This window comes from Prunus avium, chromosome 1, assembly GCF_965620075.1.
Source record: "Prunus avium chromosome 1, drPruAviu1.hap1.1, whole genome shotgun sequence".
Taxonomy (NCBI): domain Eukaryota; kingdom Viridiplantae; phylum Streptophyta; class Magnoliopsida; order Rosales; family Rosaceae; genus Prunus; species Prunus avium.
Window position 1 is genome coordinate 15,107,614 of NC_142284.1, and position 21,631 is coordinate 15,129,244.

Below are 21,631 nucleotides of genomic sequence, written 5' to 3' on the forward strand. Positions count from 1 at the left end.
TCATTTATAGAATATAAGATACTTGATAAAACAAACCCAAAAACATGAAGCTCTCAACAGAAAATATTTCATTCATTGATAGAATCTAAGATATTTAATGAGCCTACTTCCATACAAAGTTATCAATTATTTTCATCAAATGAAGAATGGCATGTCAATGATTGTGCTTTTACCCCACAAATTTGCTAACTATGTTCAACTATATGTCTGTTATGTATAATCTTTTCATAATTTCTTATTATTTAAAAACTTTTGCTGGTATTGAACTCCAAACAACAATGAAAACATTTTGAGGCAGTTTGAATACATACAACAAAGCAAGCTATCACAGTTGCAGAATACCTCTTACCAATTCAATGGACATAAAATCAGAAAGGAAATAAAAAAATTGGAACATGCATACAAACAATTTTGCTTCAAGCAAATTAAACTGTCATATGATTGCTAATCCCCTTCAATTGCAGATGTAATACCATGACTCCTATGTCCCCTAGCTAAAAGCTGGCTAAAGGACTGAATGTGGTCTAACATGGCTAAAAGTTTCTCTATTGTACAACCAAAAGGAACAAATATTTCAATTGAAATTTTCTTCCATCTCCCTCATGTCCCCTTATCAGATTCTCAGATTGAAAAACCATAAAAGAACAATTCGAACCAGAAAACCAAAAATTTTACATCAGATTGAACAACCCAGATCCAAGATTTATAGAAACCAATAACAACATCAAATTGAAAAACACTCAAAAGAATCATATACCTCAACAAGTAGCTTAATTTGTAAATAAGTATTTGGGTATTAGTGACCACAAAGAATCATCAGAATCAGCAATACAACAGCAATAAAACAACAATACATAAGTAATACAGCAATAAAGAAGCAAATCCCAATAAGAAATGCAAGAATCAATTGACAAAAAACAAACCCATTGGCTGTTTCAAATAAAGAATCATCAAAATCGTACAATACAAATTTACTCCACCAAATGGAAAATCCCAAGTTTCAAGATTCATATATCCATAACAATCTAAATCCATTTGAGAAAAAACCAGATGGATGAAGAAAATGAGCATGAAGATTAAAAACAGATAACCCAGAGCAATCAGAATAAAACCAATTTGAGAGAAACCCACAAAGATGAAGAAAATGACCATCAAGACTAAAAACCAGAGCAATAATCAAAACAAAACACATTTGATAGAAACCCACACAGCTTTAGAAAGCACAAACAAAATACAAGAAGACAACATATTAGAGGTCGGCGATGGAGTTGAGCTTCAAGGTTCAAACCCGCTACTTGGTAAGGCGATTCAGAAGAGAGATTTAGAACATGGGGGTCTATGGTGGGTTTTGCGATTTCGAAGAGAGAGATGAGAGGATGAGATGAGTTTCGCGTAGCTCAGATATTGAGTGGTGGTGGTTGCGAAGCGACCATTGAGAGAGAGAGAGGGAAAAGAAAAAGTGATAAAGGCCTAATAAGTATGTATATACTTAGTATTCCCAAAATGTCCAGTCAAGGATGATATTTGGAGTAGGGCTCGTCAATGGGCCAGGCCGGGCTTTAAACAAGAGAGAGAAAATATTGGGCCGGGCTTTCTTAGAAAATTCAAAGCCCAAGCCCATCTCATGGGCCGGGCTTGAAAAAGCCCATCGGGCCGGGCCGCGCTAAGCCCAACGGGCCAGGCCGAAATGGGCCTAAAAAATAATAAGTGTAAATTTTATTTATTTATTTATAAGAATGGTATGAATAAATATGCAAATGTTTGGTGATGTGTTAAAGAAAAGTATGATTATATTTGGTGGTATGATTATGTTTGGTGATATGATATGTTGTTCGTCTTATTATATATATATATATATAATTGTTGTATTAATAAATGACACAAATTAATGTGCTAATCATCCAATTAAAAACTAAGAATGAGTAGAATTCAATAGAAACACAATTTTTCAAACAAATAACACACATACAAAAAAATGAAAGAGGGGTATTTGTCATTCAAGTGATGTAATCATAATCCTAAACCCTTATTTATACAAAATTATATATGTATGCGGGCCTAACGGGCCGGCTTTTGTGAGCGGGTCGGGCTGTGCTTTCATGGGCTTAATCGGGCCGGGCTTATGTACCAAGCCGGGCTTCAAACACCCAAGCTCAAGCGGGCCGGGCCCTCTCAAAGCCCATGAGCCCGCGGGCCAAATGATGAGGCCTAATTTGGAGAAGTAAGTTTGGCCTTGATGGTATTTTAAGGTATTTCCCAATAATGAAACCAATTTCTTTGCCTACACGGCCAAAAAATAACTTTGACCAGAATAAAAATACCGCCAAATTAACCCAACGCCTTACTTTCCCGCCATCAACTACCCCTCTCACACATTTTTTTCCCGCGAAATATCCCTCTTTCCGCTTCTGGCTTTCTCCAAACCCTCTTCTCTCTTTCTCTCTCTCTCTCTCTCTCTCTCTCTCTCCATCTTAGTCTGAAGCGGCCATGGAAGCAAAACACACTTCCATGAAATGGAAGCGACCTTCACCTTCAATGGACATCAGCACCAGCAGCAAATCTCAGATCTATCACAACAATCGCTCCGGTCTGGTCAGAAATAGTAACGGCCATCCCGAGCTTCTGAGCCACCAATCGAACCCGAAAAGGCCCAGATCAGTAGAGCCGATAAGACAAGGCTCTCTGGATGGCAACATGCCCCTCCACTCTCTGATTAAGGATCTCCGCGTCAAAAGGGTCTTTTCCGCAACCTCTAAGCCCCCTGAGAATCTGACTGACCACCACAAATTTGGCGCCGAATTCGGTTCGTATGAACAAGAAAATGGCCCCAAGTCGGTGAAGAATGGTGGGGTTGAGAGTTCTGGAAATGGGTTTTCTCGCTCAGGTCCAGATGTAGATGATTCGGAGAGCAAAGGGACTGAGAGATTGGATATGGGTTTTGTGTCTAAAGCCCGAAGAACAGATCATTTGAGTCTTAAATCTCCGGTGAGAGAAGGGATTGGAGGCATATCATCCGATGTGGAGCAGAGGAGTGGTGATGCGAATCAGGATTGTTCTCAGAAATCATCGGCTGATGTGAAGGAAAATGGTGTTCGTCTCAATTTTGAAAATAAAACCAAATTGGTATGTATAATTATCACTTCAATTGGCTTTTATTGAAGTACTAATGTTTCTTTTTACTGGTATGGAAATTTTGCTGGACTTTGGTTTTAATTGTACCATTTGATTATAAACTTGAGATAGGATTGAAACATTTATGGGTCATACAAGACAATTGAGCAAATTGGTGTGTGCCTTATTGTCGTATTATTTGTGCTAATAGCAGGTCCTTAAGCCTCGACAGAGAGTGTTCAAAGCTCCTGGATCATTCGGTTATCGAAGATTGCTTCCGTATCTTAAGGATATTGCCGAAGATATTTCTTGTAACTGCTTTACTCTCTTACCTTTTTCTGTTGTCAAGATTATCAAATGCCAAGATGAGAAGTGTACTCAGGAAACTAAAAGTTGTAGTACTCTTTGTCCACAGGTGCGCTTGATTTTTGTCAACACCCAAATCTTTATAAAGGATCAGAAGGAAAACCATTCCAGGGTATGCGGGCTTCGAAAAATCCACCGGGTTCCTTACATCAATTTGATGCCCACAAACTTTCCAGGGAGTATCATACCAGTGGTTCTTCTACTCTGCTAGAAAATGTACAAGTTTGTTTCCAGGAAACATCTAATGGCAATGAGAGAAGTTCAGAATCTCCTGAATGTGTTCCTGCGTCACCATCTATAACTGTGGTGGATGAGTGTCTGTCAAAGCCACCTGTCGATGGACAGACTGAAAAGTTTGATGTGGGATTTTCTTGTAAAGCTCAGAAGTTAAATGCCTCACCCCTTTCCTCTTCGGCTATGGAGGATTCTCAAGTTAACAAGGATCATGTAATTGACACGCATATTGATTTTTATACACCAGCTGAAGATGTGGGGACTTCTGATAAAGCTGGTAATGGCGAAGCTCAAAATGTGGAAGATATGAATTCCTTGTCGTCATCTATGATGGATGAGTGCTACTCATGCAAGGTTAATGTCATAGGTCAGAACTGTGAGAACTCAAATCAAAATCATATAAACGAGCAGAGAGTTTACAATGCTGGTCTGGTTCTCAATCAGATAGATGACTCAAATGAAGAATCAGTCCAGAGGACACCACCAGATGCTGAAATGTTAGGTAAACTAGAGGTGGAAGTGAAAAGAATTAGTAGAGCGGGATATGTTCTTCAGACTGCAAATCTAAGTCTTGGGAAGCCATCCAATGTATTTAATCATACAGATGCTACCTGCGTTGATGTTAAAAAACAGGAATCTACTCCGAAGAGAAAGCGGGTAAGAATTTATCAGACCTTCCAAGTTCTCAGTCTGGCTATCTGTAGAATACCATTTCATTTAGAAAATCATAACTTCCGGTTAACATATCTTTAAATCTTTAGGCATTCTGGTACTAGGAAGAAGCTGGTTGATTAATGATCTTTTTAAATTTTCATTTATCCTTCTACTAATGTAAGTTGTGTTTGTTCTAAAAACAGGTTTTGAATCCTTGTTCACGCCTGAAGTTATTTAGAAGTCCAGGTTCAGTCAGCTACAGAAGATTGCTTCCATATCTTTTGGATATCGAAAAAAATAATTCTTGTAAGTTCTACTATATTTGAACTATCTTTATAATCATACAGCATTATAGTTCTGTTAACCTGGGGCCTTTAGTGGATTTAAACTAACCTTTCTTATCATCAATTTTCATAGGTGCAAATACTAATAAGGATTTGGAGCATAGGCTACAGCCACCATTGACTCCTAATCAGCAAGAAACTCTAATGGATCAATCAAATGATTTCAGATTTCATTCCGAGCATCAGATTTGTGATCCTGGTACTCTACCAACACCTCAATTAACCAGTGCTAATGGCTCATCCAATTACGGTGGAGATAATCTAACATCTCCTGAACACGTGGCTGAATCTCAAATGTCATTTGATGTACAAAAGGAACAACATGTTCAACAGGCTGCATCAGGTAATCAAAGTAAATTAGAAACTTCCCCTGACATTGTGAGTTTGGGACATGAAAAAGATCCAATCACTTTGTTCTTCCCAAGCACTTGTGAAGCTACTTCGATAAAAGATGGTGCAATATCAGTCACAAATTCATCATCTGATTGTCCTGAAGAGGACCACATAGGCTCAAGAATAGCATTGTCCAGTGGGGGAAAGCCATTGCCAGTTCAAGCCGACAGTTTGTGTCAGAACTCATCCCAAATTGATGCAACAGTTTCTTCTGGTATTCATTCAGATGGACTCAGAAAACAGATCCTTAAAAGAAATCCACGAGGATGCAGAGGGCTCTGCACTTGTTTGAATTGCACTTCGTTTCGACTCCATGCAGAGAGAGCATTTGAGTTCTCCAGAAATCAGATGCAAGATGCTGAAGAAGTAGCTTTAGATTTGATGAAGGAACTATCAAGTTTACGTAAGATGTTTGAAATGTCAGCTGTTGGTGCAAATACTCACGTCGTGGATTTAAATGAGGTCAGTTTCACTTGAGCTTGAACGAAAGATGCAATTACAAATTTTTAATATTCTGGCTCTTGCTGTGCTAAGTCTTTTCTACACTAATCAAAATATATGGTTTCAAGTCCCAGTCCATATTTATTTGTATGCTTGGTTAATACAGCATTTGATCGCCTGAATTGGATATGCTTCAGTGATATTCACAATGCTTATTCACTAGAATAACTGTTGATTCACAATAGAAATCAAAACTATATTTGATGTTTTAGACTTTCAGTTTCCGGTTGCCTTCCATCACATAGTTTTTATGAGGAATGTGAGATTACCAGGGCAGACCACACAGCTTGAGTATATTTGCTGAAAGCCGGCCTCTAGCCTGTATACAATAGAAAAGTCTCATGCATAACATGTTAGTATAGAAGTGCAGGTTTTCAAAAAAGTTCAAATTCAATACAGTAGTACACCGAAGTCGACCAAAAGTATAATAGTACTCTTAACAAACGGGATATGCTCTACTAATTTTCCCAATTCATGTGACATTACTATTGTATTCTGCCAGTTTTTTTTGGGTCATATTAAAAAAACTAGCATTCGGATGTATGCTAAGCAAATGGAAGAATACTTTTCTAATCAAGAAGCTTGAAGAGCATTTACACCAGTTTAAATTAGATTTTGCATCGTTTACATGCCCAATTCAATCCCCTGAATCTTGGGCTCTTGTTTTTAGGTGTTCCTTAATTAAACAACTTCTAATCTACATCTGCTCAAAATGTTACCATCTGGTTCGAACTTTTCATTCGGAAAACCAAAATTCTTAGGCCTTCTGGATGTTATTTTTCTGGCAGGCATTCATTGCTTTTCTTTTCCGAAACCAAAGAAAGGATCTTTTCAAGAATCAAGAGATCTTTCTTTCTAGACATAGCACTTTTGCTATTGAACAATTTATTATTTTCAGTTACCTTTTCTCCATGATTATTCAAAAGTATTCTGCTTTGATTTTGCTCTTCGACTAGGGAATTCTAGAATTCTTTTCTATTGATTTCAGGTGAAAGAAGCTTGCAGGAAAGCATCTGAAGCAGAAGAGAATGCAAGAAACCGTCTTGATGAAATGAATTATGATCTCAACATTCACTGCAGAATCACAGTAAGTGTCCAAAATACTCTGTAAGAAAGTATTTCTAGCATGTATGAAGTTCTTCTGTTGTGTGTTTATACCCAAATTAGGTTTTTAAGCATCAAGTCTTAGCTAAATTCATTTCTTACAGTGCGTGCATGGACCAAAGGTCACATTTGCAAATTATGTAGAAGAAAAGTCATCCCAAAAGCAAACTTTTCAGGCAACTAGTCTCAAGCCATGAGAAAGAAAGAGAGTGGACTGAGAAGCTGCTCAAGATTAAGAAGTATATTGCTATTTAAAGGCAAAAAAAAGTTACAAAAGAACGCAAAGATGAGAGTGTTTTATCTGCATTTGTATGTACCCATTGTTGCACTCTTATAGATTCAAGTAATACTAATGTTTCAGATTTCTGTAAAAATTCCTTATTCACTTGAATGTTGAATTTTTAATAGCTTTAACTTTAATTGTGAGTTTCTTCTTCGTCAGCTTATAGCCGCTGATTTTTTTTTCTTAAATAATTGACCTTGAAATAAAGAAATATTCAATTTGGAGTGCAAAATACTACAAAAGAGTAACAAAAATAGCTACCCTTCAAATTTAAACAAATGCACAGACATGGGCTTAGTCAAGTTGCTTAGTCCGGATGTGTTCCCCACTCTGCACCCAGTGCTCATTTGCGATTCTAGAGGTTTTCTTTGGTCTCCACGACCCAATATGTTATTCATGACCGTGTACTAATTTGGTCACAAATAAGAATAGCATTATTGATTATTAAAAAAGGATCATTTATTGATTAGAATAAATACAAATATTTTATAAATTCAAATCATAATTACTTAAATGGTCAAATAATTATGGCCTAAAATTAATTTCTTGCCCGTTTATAAATTTAATCAGATCAGTCAATAATTGTATTAATTAGCTAATTATTATTATATAAACCACCCAATTTAAATCATAAGGACCATAATTGGAAAGAAAAAAAATAATTAAGAAGAACAAATTATGTTGAAGAGAAATTTGGATCTGTATCTAATTTTCTATAATAACTTATCTCATACAAACATAGGTATACTTAAGAATCTTAGGTCTGCAAAATAAAGTTTTTTTGAGAGAACCTCGACCAGGTCTGCACAAAAAAGTTTAACCTTGAGACTCGGTTTTTTGTTTTCTTCTTCTTTTATGTTTCCTCCAAAGCTGCAAGCATGAAGGGAACCAGACTGCTCCCCAGCCACTCCCCAAAGACCATTGAATCTGATAGACCTGCAAAACAAGAAGAGCATGATGAGAAGCCTTATATTCTCCATCTGGCAGATCACATAATAGTGGCGATCTTCTGCAAACCCCCAACAATTTGTCCAGGCCATTTCAATTTTTTTTTATAAATTGATATTGTTATATTTTTGTTTTTTCTTTCTTTTCCTTTTTTTTAAAAAAAAAATTTATAATTAAGTGGGTTGACGTGGAAAGTCAAAAAACATGGGTGTGTAGCTCAAATTGGAAAGCTAGAAAACATGGGTCATGGGAACAAGGGATGAGATCCCAACACGCTTTCATTTTTTAAGGATGATGTCTGATGCTTTTCTTACCATTTAAATGAGGACGTCATTCAATTTGAAAACTAAGGGTGGGCATTCAAACCAGCGAATCGGAAATTCGAGCCGAACCGCACCAAATCAAACCAAACCGGAAAAAAACCGAGATGACCAAAAAGTCAACAACCGGTCAAAAACCAAACCGGACCGATTTGGACCGATTTTGATTTCGATTCTATGTCTTCAAAAATTAAACCATGCTGAACCGAACCGGTCAAATTAAAAAATATATAATTTCAATATTTATTTATATTCAATGCTATATGTTTAATCTCACAACTAATATTTATTCAAGTTCAATTTTAAAAAATCTCTCTTTTCTAGCTTTAATATTTATTTTTATATGAAATTGAATAATTTGTTAATTTTCAAGTAAATAAATAAAATTGAAAATTTTATTAAAAAATAAATTTTATAATCCGGTTCAAACCCGAACCGGACCAAAACCGATTTAACCCAAACCGAACAGTTTTTAAATTTTTTTTATTAAAACCAAACTAAACCAAACCGTATAAATAGTACCGGATCGGTTCTAATTTGAGACAAAAACCGATCCAAACCGAACCGTGCCCACCCCTACTAAAAACAAAAGCAAATTAGAAAGAAAACATAAGCAAAAATCAATAAATAAATAAAAGGAGTTCCCTTCGACTCTTGAAGCCTCAATAGATTTGAATTTATCCCTTGCTCTCTTTCTTCAAACCAGAAAATAAATATTTTATAAATTCAAATCATAATTATTTTAAAGGTCAAGTATAGTAATTATGGCATAAAATTAATTTCTTACTCGTTTATGAATTGCAATTAGAGGCAATAATTGTATTAATTAGCTAATTATTATGATATAAATCATACTTACTCGATTTATGTATTGCAATCAGTGTCAATAACTACATTAATTAGCTATAATAATATAAATCATACTTGATTTAAATTATAAGGGGCATAATTGGAAAAAAATAATTTAAAAAATGGTTAATTACTGTAGACATCCGTGAACTATGGCCCCAGTTGCAATTGGGTATGCGAACTAATTTTTGTGGCAAAGACATACTTTAATTAGACAATTAGTTGCAATTGGGTCCTACCGTCCAATTCTGTCAATTTATCCGTTAAAATGAGGGGTAAAAGCGTCCTTTCGGGTTAAATAAATAATAATAATAAATAATATACAGTTTGTAAAACTAAAAAGAAAAACTAAAAAAACTGAAAAATAATAATAATAAAAAAATAAATAAATAAACTTAAAAATAAAAAATCCAAATCCAAATTCCTCTCTCTCAGCTTTTCCTCTCTGTCTCTCCCTCTCTCCTCTGCAACCCATTCCCCCTCCTCCTTAGTCCACCCCCTCAAAACCCAAATCCAAACCCAACCTGCAACCCACCCCCCATCTTCCAACCCGCAGAACCCACCCGTAACCCCATCCGCTCAAGCTCTCCTCCTCCGCTGCCGCCGTAACAGCGGCAGCACCCTTGGCTCCAAAATGAACGCCATGGCCAAATCCAACGTCGTCAGCTTCTGCACCTGCTTCGCTATCTACGCCAGGTGCTGCGACTCCAACTTCACCACCGAGCTCATGATGGCCATACATCTACGAGTCCCCTCCACCTCTTGTGAAGTCACCACCACCACCGGTTTACATTTATGCATCTCCCCCACCTCCAATTCACTATTAAGCATAGACCGATCAAGTAAGTGAAAAGCTTCATTGTCTCTTGCTATCATTTACATTTGCAATTATCATCAAACCATTTTAGTTTTGGGTTATTAATTTCCAATTGCAATTGCAGGTTTTAATTTAAACAATGCAATAAAGGAAGGCTCCCAAAGTGGAAAATTGAGGCATCAAGCTTCCAATCCAAGTCCATTCAATAAGGGTCTGGCAGAAACTTCAATGATCCTGTTGTGATTTTATTTCTCCGATTTTGCTCTAATTCTTTTTAGATGTTCATATCTCGAAAGCTTTTGAAAAATTCTCCTTTTGTTTGTTGTTTGTTGAACTGATGAATTTGTGAACTGGGTTTTGTTGGTGTTTGTGATTAGATATTTTCGTATAACCTGCATGTGGGTTTTAGGTCACTACTACAAAAATTGAAATAGACGACGGGGAAAAACCGTCGTCTTTTTCTTTTGAAAACCGTCGTTAAATCGACTGCCGTCTTTTCAATTTCCAAACTACGACGGTTATTCACCGTCGTCTATTATTTGTAAAGACGACACTTTTTCTGAAAAACCGTCGTCTATTAGAAGTAATAGACGACGGTTTTTAGAAAAAGCGTCGTCTATTGTATGTAATAGACGACGAAGATGTCAGATTTTTTGAAAAAACCGTCGTCTATTAACTCTAAAACGACGGTTTTTTCAATTAAACCATCGTCTATTAACTGTTACACTGACATCGTAATTTGACATTTTAGCTTCTTTTTTTTCTTGTTTCCAATGGTATAAGAAATATATACTAAATATGCTATTACCCGCGCCATACATATATATACTCAAAAATTGTTTTTTTTTCATAAATAGAATATCAAGAGTACAATAGAACAAAATAAAATCTAAAAAATAAAAGTACTCTAGGGCTGCTAGCTGCAAGCTGCAAGCTACAAGCCTAATTACAATAATACACCAAAATTCCTATACCTAATTATCCTTCAAGTCAAGTTCTCCATATGCATACAAAGCTATGCCTTCATCATCACCAATTTTCCTTTGCATTTCTTCCACTTTTACCACTAACAGCAGCTTGAACCAACACTACTTCCCCCAAGCTAGGAGTAGCTTCGTTCGAACCACTTCCATGGCATAGGAAATTGCTTAACAAGCCAAAATAATGTAATAGTGAGATATACAATCCATATAACATTACCAATAATGAAAGGATTATTAATACAGGGCTACATAATATAATTACTTAACTTGAAACAATGAGAATCATAGAACAATATTAATAGAATAATGCCAACCTGGAGTAAGAGTACTACTTCAGAAAAGATTTCACCCATTGGAAGAAGTTGTCTGACTACATCTGTACTTATATTAAAGGGTATATTAGCGACTACCTGCAATCAGCTTTATGTTACTAATAACCATCATTTCATAGTATAAACTAAAAGTATCCCTTTCATCCTGCATCTATTTTCTACTTTGCTGTGGTTCCCATGTTCCCAAATAACTCCAAATACTGCAGGTATGATTTTGCACTAATGTGGCATAATTTCCATCCGGTCTATTCCAATATCACTCCTCAAGTCAAAATAAAGAAATTTTTTTTTTGAAAGAATGCAGTTTTGAGGGAAAAAGTCCTCAAAATAAAGAAAAAGAGGGTGGGCCTGGAGGGAGAAGGGGACTTGTTTCCTAAAACAATGTAGCTTTAATAAGGGAAGTTCTGTCCAGCAAGTGTCTTCCCACATTCCTACATTCAAATATAGAATTGTAATTTTAAACTTTCCACACAATCAATTCTCTATATACAAGAAGGTTTTAGGCAAGAGCAACAGTTTCTACAACAGAAAATTTTTAAAAAGTTATCACAGTTTCAGATAAGAATGTATGAGATGTGAATAAATATTATTGTCTTTTGTGAAGTAAAATATATGAAAACCACCTTGAAGCAACACGAACATTATACTCCTTCTCAGGGTGATAGAACTCGGCAAGGCCCCAAACAGAGCAAACCCAATATCTCATTCAATATCACAGTCACTTAATCAGAAACCAAGTTAAAGTTTTACCTGTCTTGCAGGCCTCCCTTACTGCAGCTAGCTTCACCTCTATAGCCTACAGAACTCAGCAGCCATATCCTTACAATTTAAGGAAGAAAAAAAACAACGCAAAAAGAATATTAGGCTGAAAGAATGACACTGCTACCTCACTAACCCAATCGAATCTGAAATCAAATCTAAAAAATCCAACACCACAGATAAATATAGAAATTAAAACAGCAAATCAAATCACAATAGCATAAACAAAATTGAAACAAAAAGGAAAAGAGGGAGATGATACCTTGATAAAATCTTGATCTCCAATCAAACGAATTTTAGGACAAAATTTTGAACATAGAAGAGTGACAGAGAGAGAGGGTTACCTTGAGAGTGTAGACATGAGAAGCTTTGGGGACGAGCTAGAGAAACAGATAACAAGACAGAGAGCGCCGACCAGAGAGAACCATCGAGAGATAGACGACGAGAGAGATCCGTTGAGAGGAAGATGGCGGCAGGTGATGACTGATGCGAAGGAGATGATGGCATCCACGGCGTCGCCGAGTCAATGGCTTCGCGGCATCAATGGAGATCGCAAAGGAGATCGTGGAGGCGAAGAAACCTGTGGGCTCGAGAGAGACCTCATGAAGGAGATCTCGAAGATTGTGGAGGTGTCCTCGTGAAGATCGTGGGGGCGATGGAGTGTTTCATCGATGAGAAAGGGGAGTTGAGAGAGATAGGGTTTCTAAAGGTTGCGAGAGAGTGCGGTGAAAGTTGCCTTTCAGCGAAAACTTAAGTGAATTTTTTGTCGAGCGCCTTTTAAAGCACGACGGTTTTTATAAGTAACCATCGTAATGTTTGCCAGCTTATTTTAAAACACGACGGTTTTAGATGGAACTGTCGTGGTTTTTCATGGTTTTTAAAAACACGACGCTTTTTAATTTTACCGTCGTTAAAAAGGCGTCGTAGTTTTCCATTTTTGTAGTAGTGGGTGTTTCATTTTTCTAAACTTGTGAAGATGGAGGTGGGGTTGTTAGGGTTAATGATGGATGAAGAAGGTGGAGTTGGGGTCAATGATGGATGAAGAACCCGAAAGGACGCTTTTACCCCTCATTTTGACGGATAAATTGACAGAGTTGGACGGTAGGACTCAATTGCAACTAATTGTCTAATTAAAGTATGTCTTTGCCACAAAAATTAGTTCGCGGACCCAATTGCAACTGGGGCCATAGTTCACGGACGTCTATAGCAATTAACCCTTTAAAAAAACTCTCATACAAACATGGTATACTTAAAGAATCTAGGGTCTGCACAATATATTTAAGTTTAACCTTGACACTCGCTTCTTTTCCAAAGCTTCCTGTCTCTAATTCTCTCCTCTTGTAATTGCTTTCATGTTTCCTCCATAGTTGCAAGCATGAAAGGAACCAGACTGCTCCCCAGTCACTCCCCAAAGACCATTGAGTCTGATCGACCTACCAAACAAGAAGATGAAAATTTTGAGTTTTAAGTAAAGATTTGAAAGTAGGTGGGTGTGGGTAGGTGTTTAGGATATAGTAGTTGTAAGTTTCTATATTGGAACAACCCTAAAATTTAAACCGATACACAGGCATGGACTTAAAACTGCTTAATTTTAAAGTGAAGCAGGTTTTTAGCCAAAAAAAAAAAAAAACTCAATCCCAAACGGAGCCTTAGCCAATTAGTTAAGGCGGATATGCTCCCCACTCTGCACCCGAGTTCAAATTCCCTTTTCCCATAATTTAAATTAATTTAAAATAGAATATCATTATCATTTGTATAAAAATTAAAAATAAAAAATTTAACCCATGCGATATGCTCAACAGGATACACACACCCTCCCCACACTCTGTCCGCTCCAAGGTCTAAAATATCGATGATATCGGAAATATCAGTAGTCCAAAAACACGGAAATTTCAATGGAAATATTGGGATATTATCGATATCGATAAAAAATTAATAAAAACCACGGAAATTGTAAGAAAAACTTGGAAATTTTTATTGAAACTTTGGAGAATGTTTATTTAGTCAATTATCTATTAGTTTATCACAAAAAATTAGAAGAAAATGCATTGCATGATGGATTTAACTGATTTAAGTTGATTATACAGTGAGCTGGCAAACACTGTAAGTGTAGAAAATATGTAGTAATTAATGAAAAAAGATTAAACACACTATAATCATTTATATATAATATTTACTATAATATTTTACACTTTATACATTGCATGGTAAGATACATGAGTGACTTAGTACCACATAGAATTCCTATGAGGTTCAAATTTTTCACTATCTTCATCATCTCTATGTGTAGAGTAAGGGTATTGTGAAGAGTAGTCATCAAATGATAAATCCCCAAAATAATTTTGCATGTAATTGTTAACATGCCACCCATATAAATATAAATATTTTAGCATATTATCACAAAACATAAGTGATATAGTGGTTAAGGTGTTGGAGGAGTAAAATGGGAGGGGTTCAAATACCCTTTGTGTTTTTTTTCTCCCATTTTTTTCTTTTTTTTTTTTTCCTTTACATCGATGTTTTCGATATTTTCGATATTTTAGCGATATTTTCCGATATTATCGTCGATATTGTCGATATTTATACGATATGTACATGGATATGTTCCAAAATATCCGTGATTCGAAACAACCAAAATATCCTCGATATTTCGTCAATATTATCAATATTTCATACTATGGTCCGCTCCACTGTGGGTAGTTAGTAATTAACAAATGATATGCTAAAGATTTTCTCCAGTCTCCACGACAAAATATGTTATTCACGACCATGTACTAATTTGGTCACAAATACAAACAGCATTATTGATTAGTAAAAAATATGACTAAATCCTTATAATATTAAAATGAATGGCTGCAGGAACACCAAGTTCCATTTCAGCCAATAATGGTTACATCTTTTTTAATTTTTACGGTGCTGATCAGTAACTATCTCCGGAATATTTGGAGATAATCATGCGCAAATAAGGAAGAATATAAAATTAAACCAAACCAAATCAAGTTATCTGGAGAAGGAAAAAAAAAATCACTAAATAAAATAAACTAAATCAAGTTTTTTTTTTTAGAATAAAAGATTCAAATTGATAGACTATAATAAATGCAAATATTTTATACATTCAAATCATAATTATTTAAAAGGTCAAATATAGTAATTAATTATGGCATAAAATTAATTTCTTACTCGTTTGAATTGCAATTAATCTTAATTATTCAGAGTCAATAACTGTATTAATTAGTTAATTATTATGATATAAATTATACTTACCCGATTTAAATTATAAGGGGCATAATTGGAACAAAAAAATAATTTTAAATTTTTTTTTTACGAATATGGTGAAGTTGGGTTAGGTCTTTTATTTATTAATTTATTTATTTTATAGGTTTTTTTAAAAACTTTTTAGTTATTTATTTATTTATTCAAAGTTAACCCTGTTAAATTTGGAGTTAACTAATGGATAGATGTCAAGCAATAAAAATAAAGGGACATGAGGGGACGCTAAATTTGGTACACCATATCCCCTTCCATAAGATTCTATTGGAGCACTTCTACTCCTATGGGCAAGAGCAAAGCAAGGGCACGGTAAGGGCTATAACTATTCACGTGAATGATGGCAGCCCTTGCAATTTTGTTTCCACCCCTATGGGTAAGGGTATTCACTTTAATTTATTTTCTATTTTTTAATAGGGAGTTAGTGCTCGATGGTAATATGATCATGTGTCATAGGTAATGAAGCATTTCGTCTCTCATACTTAATTAGTGAAATTTTTAAGTTAGTTTTGCCAATTAGTTGCAAATAATCTTAAATGAAAATGGGTTTTTGGTTGTTCAAATTAAAGTGTTGCTTCTGCTATGATGTGCTACAACTTTTGCCTCTTCAAGAAATTTTATTATTATAATTTTGTGATGTTATTTTGGTACGTTAGTATGTTTGTAATTGTAATTGCGGAATGGGTGTCCAAATAAAACTCTAGGGTGCAACTAAAATCGTTGTTGTTGTCTTTCAACCCACTTGGCAAAAGCCCAAATGACGAAATTATGTACTATAAAAATATAGTAAGAGTAGCTCTTAACAAAATGAGACAAGGTGAGACAAAATGAGACTTCCTAAACTTTATCCCCAACTTCAGTAGTTCCACTTTCCTTCTAACTTCTATTCCACTTTACTTGGAACTCCTACACTTCCAAATATTGTAATTCATCTCAACTTATTATTCTTAATTTGGCAAAACAAAAAAAAAAACTTAATATTCTTAAAATATCCCTCTAAATCAAACTATTTTATTTATATTTTACTTACTATTGGGGCCAACCAGAGAGGCCCACAACAACAGCCTCATGGTTGGATGAAGAACTCGAAAGTGCAAAAGGATTTTACGGTAATGAAAGTAATAAAATTAAAGTCATTTGCTTGGTCTTTTTTTTCAAGCCCAGCAAACGATAGAAGTTCATTCATCAAAGAAAACATCAAATGTCTTTGCTAATGTTGGGAATAGCCAAGACGGAGGCAATCGTTCCCAAGCACTTAGACATGCATTGGACGAGCGTTTTGATTGGAAGTTTGCGGAAGATGTCCACTATTATGTGGTTTGGTAGTTGCAGAATGTAGGGGTTGTTATCATCTTCTTGCTTCTTCAGAGATGAAACTCTGTCGTTTTGTCCATTACCATGGATGTTTTTTGTCATCGCTGTACCAGAAACAGGCGAGGGTCTCATTGGTACTGTCTGAGTTTGCTTTTCTTGGGGATTGGAGTGCTGCTTCTGGGTGAAGTTGGGAGATGTTAAGCACCCGTGAGGAGGCAATTTCATCTAGACTCAATTATTTTGCTTGCACACAACTCTATGGTATCTATTTGCGTATCTTTATATATATATAATATATTTATTCTCTTATCCGGATGTCCGCACGTTATTATCGTGCTGATCCTATTGTAAACAGGCAGGAAAACAGAGACAGAGAGGGGTAGTACAAAATACACGGCGTTCGCATGATAATAACGTCCGGATGTCCGCATAAGAGAATTTATATATATATATATATATAAATTAACTAACTCTAGTATCTATGTGGATACGATGCATGCTTAAAATCCAAAAAAAGAAAAAAAGAAAAAGAAGAAGGAGATGCAAACTTAAGCAAAGACAATCAAATGTGTACAATGATTTGAGGTTTAAACTTCGGATAGAAATTAAGAATGTGGGAAACAGTACAAGATCAATTCCTAGATCATTAATTTCAAACATGTTAATTAGAATTACAATCAACCTCTATCTTGAAGAAGAATAGAAAATATAGCTGAAAAACCTATAGTTAGGGAAAACAGATCCTAGTGTATAGAACTCTCTTCCTAAATAAATGGGGGCTAAATAATAACTGTCATGCCAGTCCAACATTTCTCAAAGTTGGCAACACACTGCTTCCTAGCAACTTCTAATTGTATTTGTAGCGCTTGACCTCTCTCTCTCTCCCCCAACTAGCCGCCGCATGCACCAACCTGCCCCATCAACCCATCCTCACCACAAAGAGAAGAATACATAGAAATTCCCCCCACAAACAATATTCTCTCATAGTTTCTCATATATACCTCTCAACACACACAGTACTAACTTTGTTTGGGCAATCAATAGCCACATGGGATCATTGCAAACACCCATAATCAAATGAAAATTATACTGAGATTATTGCTAATCAATGCTAACGTTTGTCTCAAATCGAATTGACGATCCAATATATATTAATGTAAATATCGGATGAGCTGAATAAATTTATTTGTTTTACTTGACAAAAAAGTAGAAACAAGTATGCATATAGTTTCAAACTCCAACAGTTCAAATGAATAAGATAATTCCATTCCAATTTCTTTCAAAAACTCAACTTTTCGATAGGAAAATAAAGGACATGAAGTTTGAAATTGCAAACAATAGCAAAAGACCAAATGCATACTTACTATCTTTGACATATAATAACACTCTCGATCTGATCCGGGGCTAGAGCTCTAACCCCTGATAATATATTTAGGCGAAACAAAGCTTGGATTATGGACATGTGCTTCAGACACGATTGGTATCCCATCAAACTCAACGCCGGCAAAACCCTTCCCAGAAGCATAAGCCAGCAATTTCCAACCAATATGCAACAAGACTTGCCCATCCCTAAACTTCAACAAGACTGGCACATCCCCAAACTTCGCCGAGAGCCCATCCTTAAACTTCACCCAATGTGGAGGAGATCCAACCACGACGTCTACAATTGTAAGCTCTAGGCTCCAAGACTCCTTAACCCCATGCTCCTTCATCACCCAACTACTCATTTTTTTCTCGGAGCCTACAGTTACAGTTACAGTTACAGAGAGGCAACCCTGCAAGACGCTAAAGTCCAATCTTGATATATTTTTCTTTCCTTCCAAATCCCAACTAGGGGGTAGGGGCAACTCTTGGAAAACCTCTCTTTCAAGATCAAAGGCACATATCACAGCCCTTGACCAATCAATCCAATGAAGAAACCCACTAACACAAACCCCATATAGCACGTAGTCCAAACAGTACGTAAAATTCCCAATGCTTCTCCAAGTCCCAGAGCCAATAGTCAAAACCAATACCTCCCAGCACTGCGGTTCATCACGCGATTTATTTTGAGGCCTGAGCCGAACAAGCTTATATGCACCACTCATGGGACTAAACCCAAATCCACATGGATAACTAATTATGCACTCATCTGGCGGTGTTGGAAGAGACAAAGACTCACCCGTGATGGGATTGGATATGTATAGACGGCCACATGGCGGTTTCCAAGAGTGGAGTTTGTAGAGGCAGAGTAAGCCGTTGCACGAACCCACGATATGCAACCGATCAGTACGTCGTACAATTGGATCTTCCGAAAGCTTTAGTGCGACGTCATATGGGCTCGAGGAGTCGTTTTTGAGGGTGACCAGGTGGACCTTAAAGCGTGATGGTCGTAAAAGAAGACAAGTCGTTCGCCAAAACAGTTGTTCGTTGAATTGGGGGTCTGATAGCAAACGATGCCAAAACTTGCACACGAACCTGCTTTGGACGAGGGTTTTAATTGGAATTTTCTGGAAGATCTCCGCTAATATGTTGTTTGGAAGTTGCAGAATGTTGGGAATGTTATGATCCTCCTTTCGTTTCTCCATGAATGAAACTATGTTGTTTTTTCCACAATCATCATGGATGCTTTCTGTCATGGCTGCGGTGCTTTAGGGTTTTAGGGTTTTGGGTATTTTCAGAGTTTTTATTAAGAAATTTGTTCCAAGGAAACCATTAGATATAATCTAAGGGTTGGAGAAAAATATTATTTTAAATATTATTATATCATTATCTTTTCACTTTTACAGTTTTACAACATCAAAAGAATATTTTGATTATTTAAAAAAAGAATAATTCTACTCTTACCACATTTGTATATCACATTCCCATACCACCTTATGTGCAGATAAGGTGGACAACCACATCAATTAAAATTAGTTTAACATTTTCTTTTCTTTTATGATTTATTGACACTTTTAATTGATGTGGCTGTCCACTTCATCTGCCACATAAGGTGGTATGCGAATGTGGTATGCAAATGTGGTAAGAGTAACATTAAAATTGAAAACCGTTTTACCAAACCATCACCACATATCATCCGATGGAGATTAACTTAAAACTTTTCATTTGTTGTAAATTCATTGATTGTGGATGACCACCATAATATCACTCTTAATACCTACCATAAAACACATCATAATATCATTGTAACCTATATACTAAGGATTGTATTTAGTACATTTATGGGTTGTAATTATGTGTTTGTAACCTACCAATAATGGGTGATGAATGTTTGTCTATACCCGAAGCCTATAAATAGTAGGTATTAAAGATGAATGATATACAAGTTCATATAACAAATTCTCTATCTTTCTCTTCCTCTTATTACTCTCTACAATTTCCCCTAATTTTATAACACGTTATCAGCATGATGTTGCTCTTTATATTATTTCTTTATCTGAGTTTTTTTTCTTTCTATCTAAGCTAAAGTCATCACGTGGTTTAGAGTTTTCATGTACTCACCCGCATGGCTTCATGATGCTTATGATTCTTTTATTTATTTATTTATTTTTATTTTCTTTTGATGTCTTGGTGTGATAACCATAATAACCACATAGTTATTTGATATGCATTAACATAGTTAATTGGTATGCATAGTAACCGAGCATAATAACATGCATTCATATCCTCAAAACAATTGTTATGCATGCATACGCCTAATATACTTGCATACATGTTTACTATTGACATTTTTTCTTTTCTTCTGTCATATAGCTACAAATTTTTTTTCTTTTCACACTTGACATGTTTCTCATATCTAATCATACATTAATTAATTAGTTTATTTATTAATTTTAAGCATGTTTTTAATTCATTACAATATAGAAGAGATTAGGGCTTGAAGTTCCTCGATCCTCATCATATAATTAGATTAGGACCTAATGAAGTTCCTTTATCGAATCATAATCTAAAGTTCTTTTGATTCTAAATAAATGAGGGTATGAGGTGTCTCAATTCCAATTGTAAAGATCCTAAATCAAAAGTTTTGGTAGATGTATTAATGTTTACTCCATAAACAATAACCACTATAAGTGGAACAAACAAGACAAGGCAAAAGGCCCCCAAAAGTCGACAAATAAGGTAATTAGGGAAGCTTGTCATAGGTGTGGTGCATATGGGCATTGGGCACAGGTCTGCCGCACGTCAAAATATTTGGTAGATCTTTACCAAGTCGCGATAAAGGGCAAAGAAAAAATGGTTGACATACATTGGTTTGAAGTTGTTCCTTTGGACTTGCACCCGATGGTAACCCACCTTGATGTTTCAGGCTTCTTCGCTGGTACTAGTGGAAAGTCACATGATTAGTGGTGGGGTCCTTCCCAACTAATTTGATGTCTTATTTTCTTTCCATATTTTTTAGCTTTGTTTTGATATCTTATTTTGATCTTATTTGATTTTTTTTTCTCCAATTATATTTTTAATTTATTCCTTGTTCCTAGTTGTTTTTTTAAATCAAGATTGTAATTTTTTGTAGGGGTCTTTTTGTTCCAGCAGCCTGACGAATAGGCTTGGGCTGCTGTAAGAAGAAAACGAACAAAACCTCCTGATGCCTGAGTTCAAGAACCAGACTCCCAAAAGAATTTTTAAAAGACTTGCTGAAGCCTAAGAAAAATACGTTTGGGTTCTTTTCACCAACAACCAGAAGAACGTATCAAATTTATTAGTGACTTAGCTTGAGGAGCTTGTGGCATGGGAGCTAAGCCTTCACAAGTTTAGCAATTTGAGAGAGAGAGATCAAAGCATGAGTTTCTTTCGGAAAATAAGGTTTAGAGTGGAAGAGGGGAAGATTAGGAGCGTTTCTATCTCAGAAAGAGAGAGAAACGATGGAAATAAAAGATGGGGTAAATTCCAATTTGCTCAACAAAGCTTGGTCTTGCTCTGGAATGATGTGTGTTTCTGGGTAGAGGAAGCTCTCTTTTATAGGCATTTGGAACCCTAATTTCGTTGATCCTCCATTCCCACTTTTCCTTTGCTTTTTTCCAATTACTCCCTTTCTTGTGAAATCTCTTCGACCAGAGTGCCTGAGTCAAT

The 21,631-nt window shown here is 35.8% G+C and overlaps 2 protein-coding genes and 1 long non-coding RNA gene across 4 annotated transcripts; 1 reads left to right on the forward strand and 2 right to left on the reverse strand.

Moving 5' to 3' along the window:
• The first annotated feature begins 2,337 nt into the window (after positions 1–2,337).
• LOC110744598 (uncharacterized) lies at positions 2,338–7,133 on the forward strand. Of its 2 annotated transcripts, none has more exons than XM_021944585.2 (7): positions 2,338–3,123; positions 3,323–3,422; positions 3,527–4,368; positions 4,569–4,671; positions 4,783–5,564; positions 6,592–6,690; positions 6,812–7,133. In XM_021944585.2, the coding sequence occupies exons 1-7, from the start codon at positions 2,488–2,490 to the stop codon at positions 6,902–6,904; spliced, it is 2,655 nt and encodes an 884-aa protein (XP_021800277.1). In that variant the 5' UTR covers positions 2,338–2,487; the 3' UTR covers positions 6,905–7,133. The 2 variants fall into 2 exon arrangements, with proteins under 2 accessions (XP_021800277.1, XP_021800278.1); XM_021944586.2 differs by having other exon boundaries at positions 2,339–3,123; positions 3,326–3,422.
• A 4,190-nt stretch (positions 7,134–11,323) lies between these two features.
• On the reverse strand, positions 11,324–12,868 carry LOC110758117 (uncharacterized). Its single transcript, XR_015835319.1, has 3 exons — positions 12,343–12,868; positions 11,863–12,058; positions 11,324–11,670 (listed from the first exon to the last, which is right to left on the reverse strand). It is a non-coding gene; the product is annotated as an uncharacterized LOC110758117 (long non-coding RNA).
• A 5,123-nt stretch (positions 12,869–17,991) lies between these two features.
• On the reverse strand, positions 17,992–19,197 carry LOC110744600 (F-box protein At3g07870-like). The gene has a single exon (XM_021944589.2). It carries the CDS (start codon positions 19,195–19,197, stop codon positions 17,992–17,994), a length of 1,206 nt encoding a protein of 401 aa, XP_021800281.2.
• Positions 19,198–21,631: the final 2,434 nt, after the last annotated feature.

What these genes read in the sequence shown, in the direction of transcription:
- LOC110744600 (XM_021944589.2), bottom strand. Translation starts at nt 19,197, where the DNA reads ATGACAGAAAGCATCCATGATGATTGTGGAAAAAACAACATAGTTTCA.
- LOC110744598 (XM_021944585.2), top strand. Translation starts at nt 2,488, where the DNA reads ATGGAAGCAAAACACACTTCCATGAAATGGAAGCGACCTTCACCTTCA. An exon ending in TATTGCCGAAGATATTTCTT is followed by an intron (nt 3,423 to 3,526) that starts GTAACTGCTTTA and finishes CTTTGTCCACAG; the next exon opens with GTGCGCTTGATTTTTGTCAA. An exon ending in ACATTCACTGCAGAATCACA is followed by an intron (nt 6,691 to 6,811) that starts GTAAGTGTCCAA and finishes CATTTCTTACAG; the next exon opens with TGCGTGCATGGACCAAAGGT.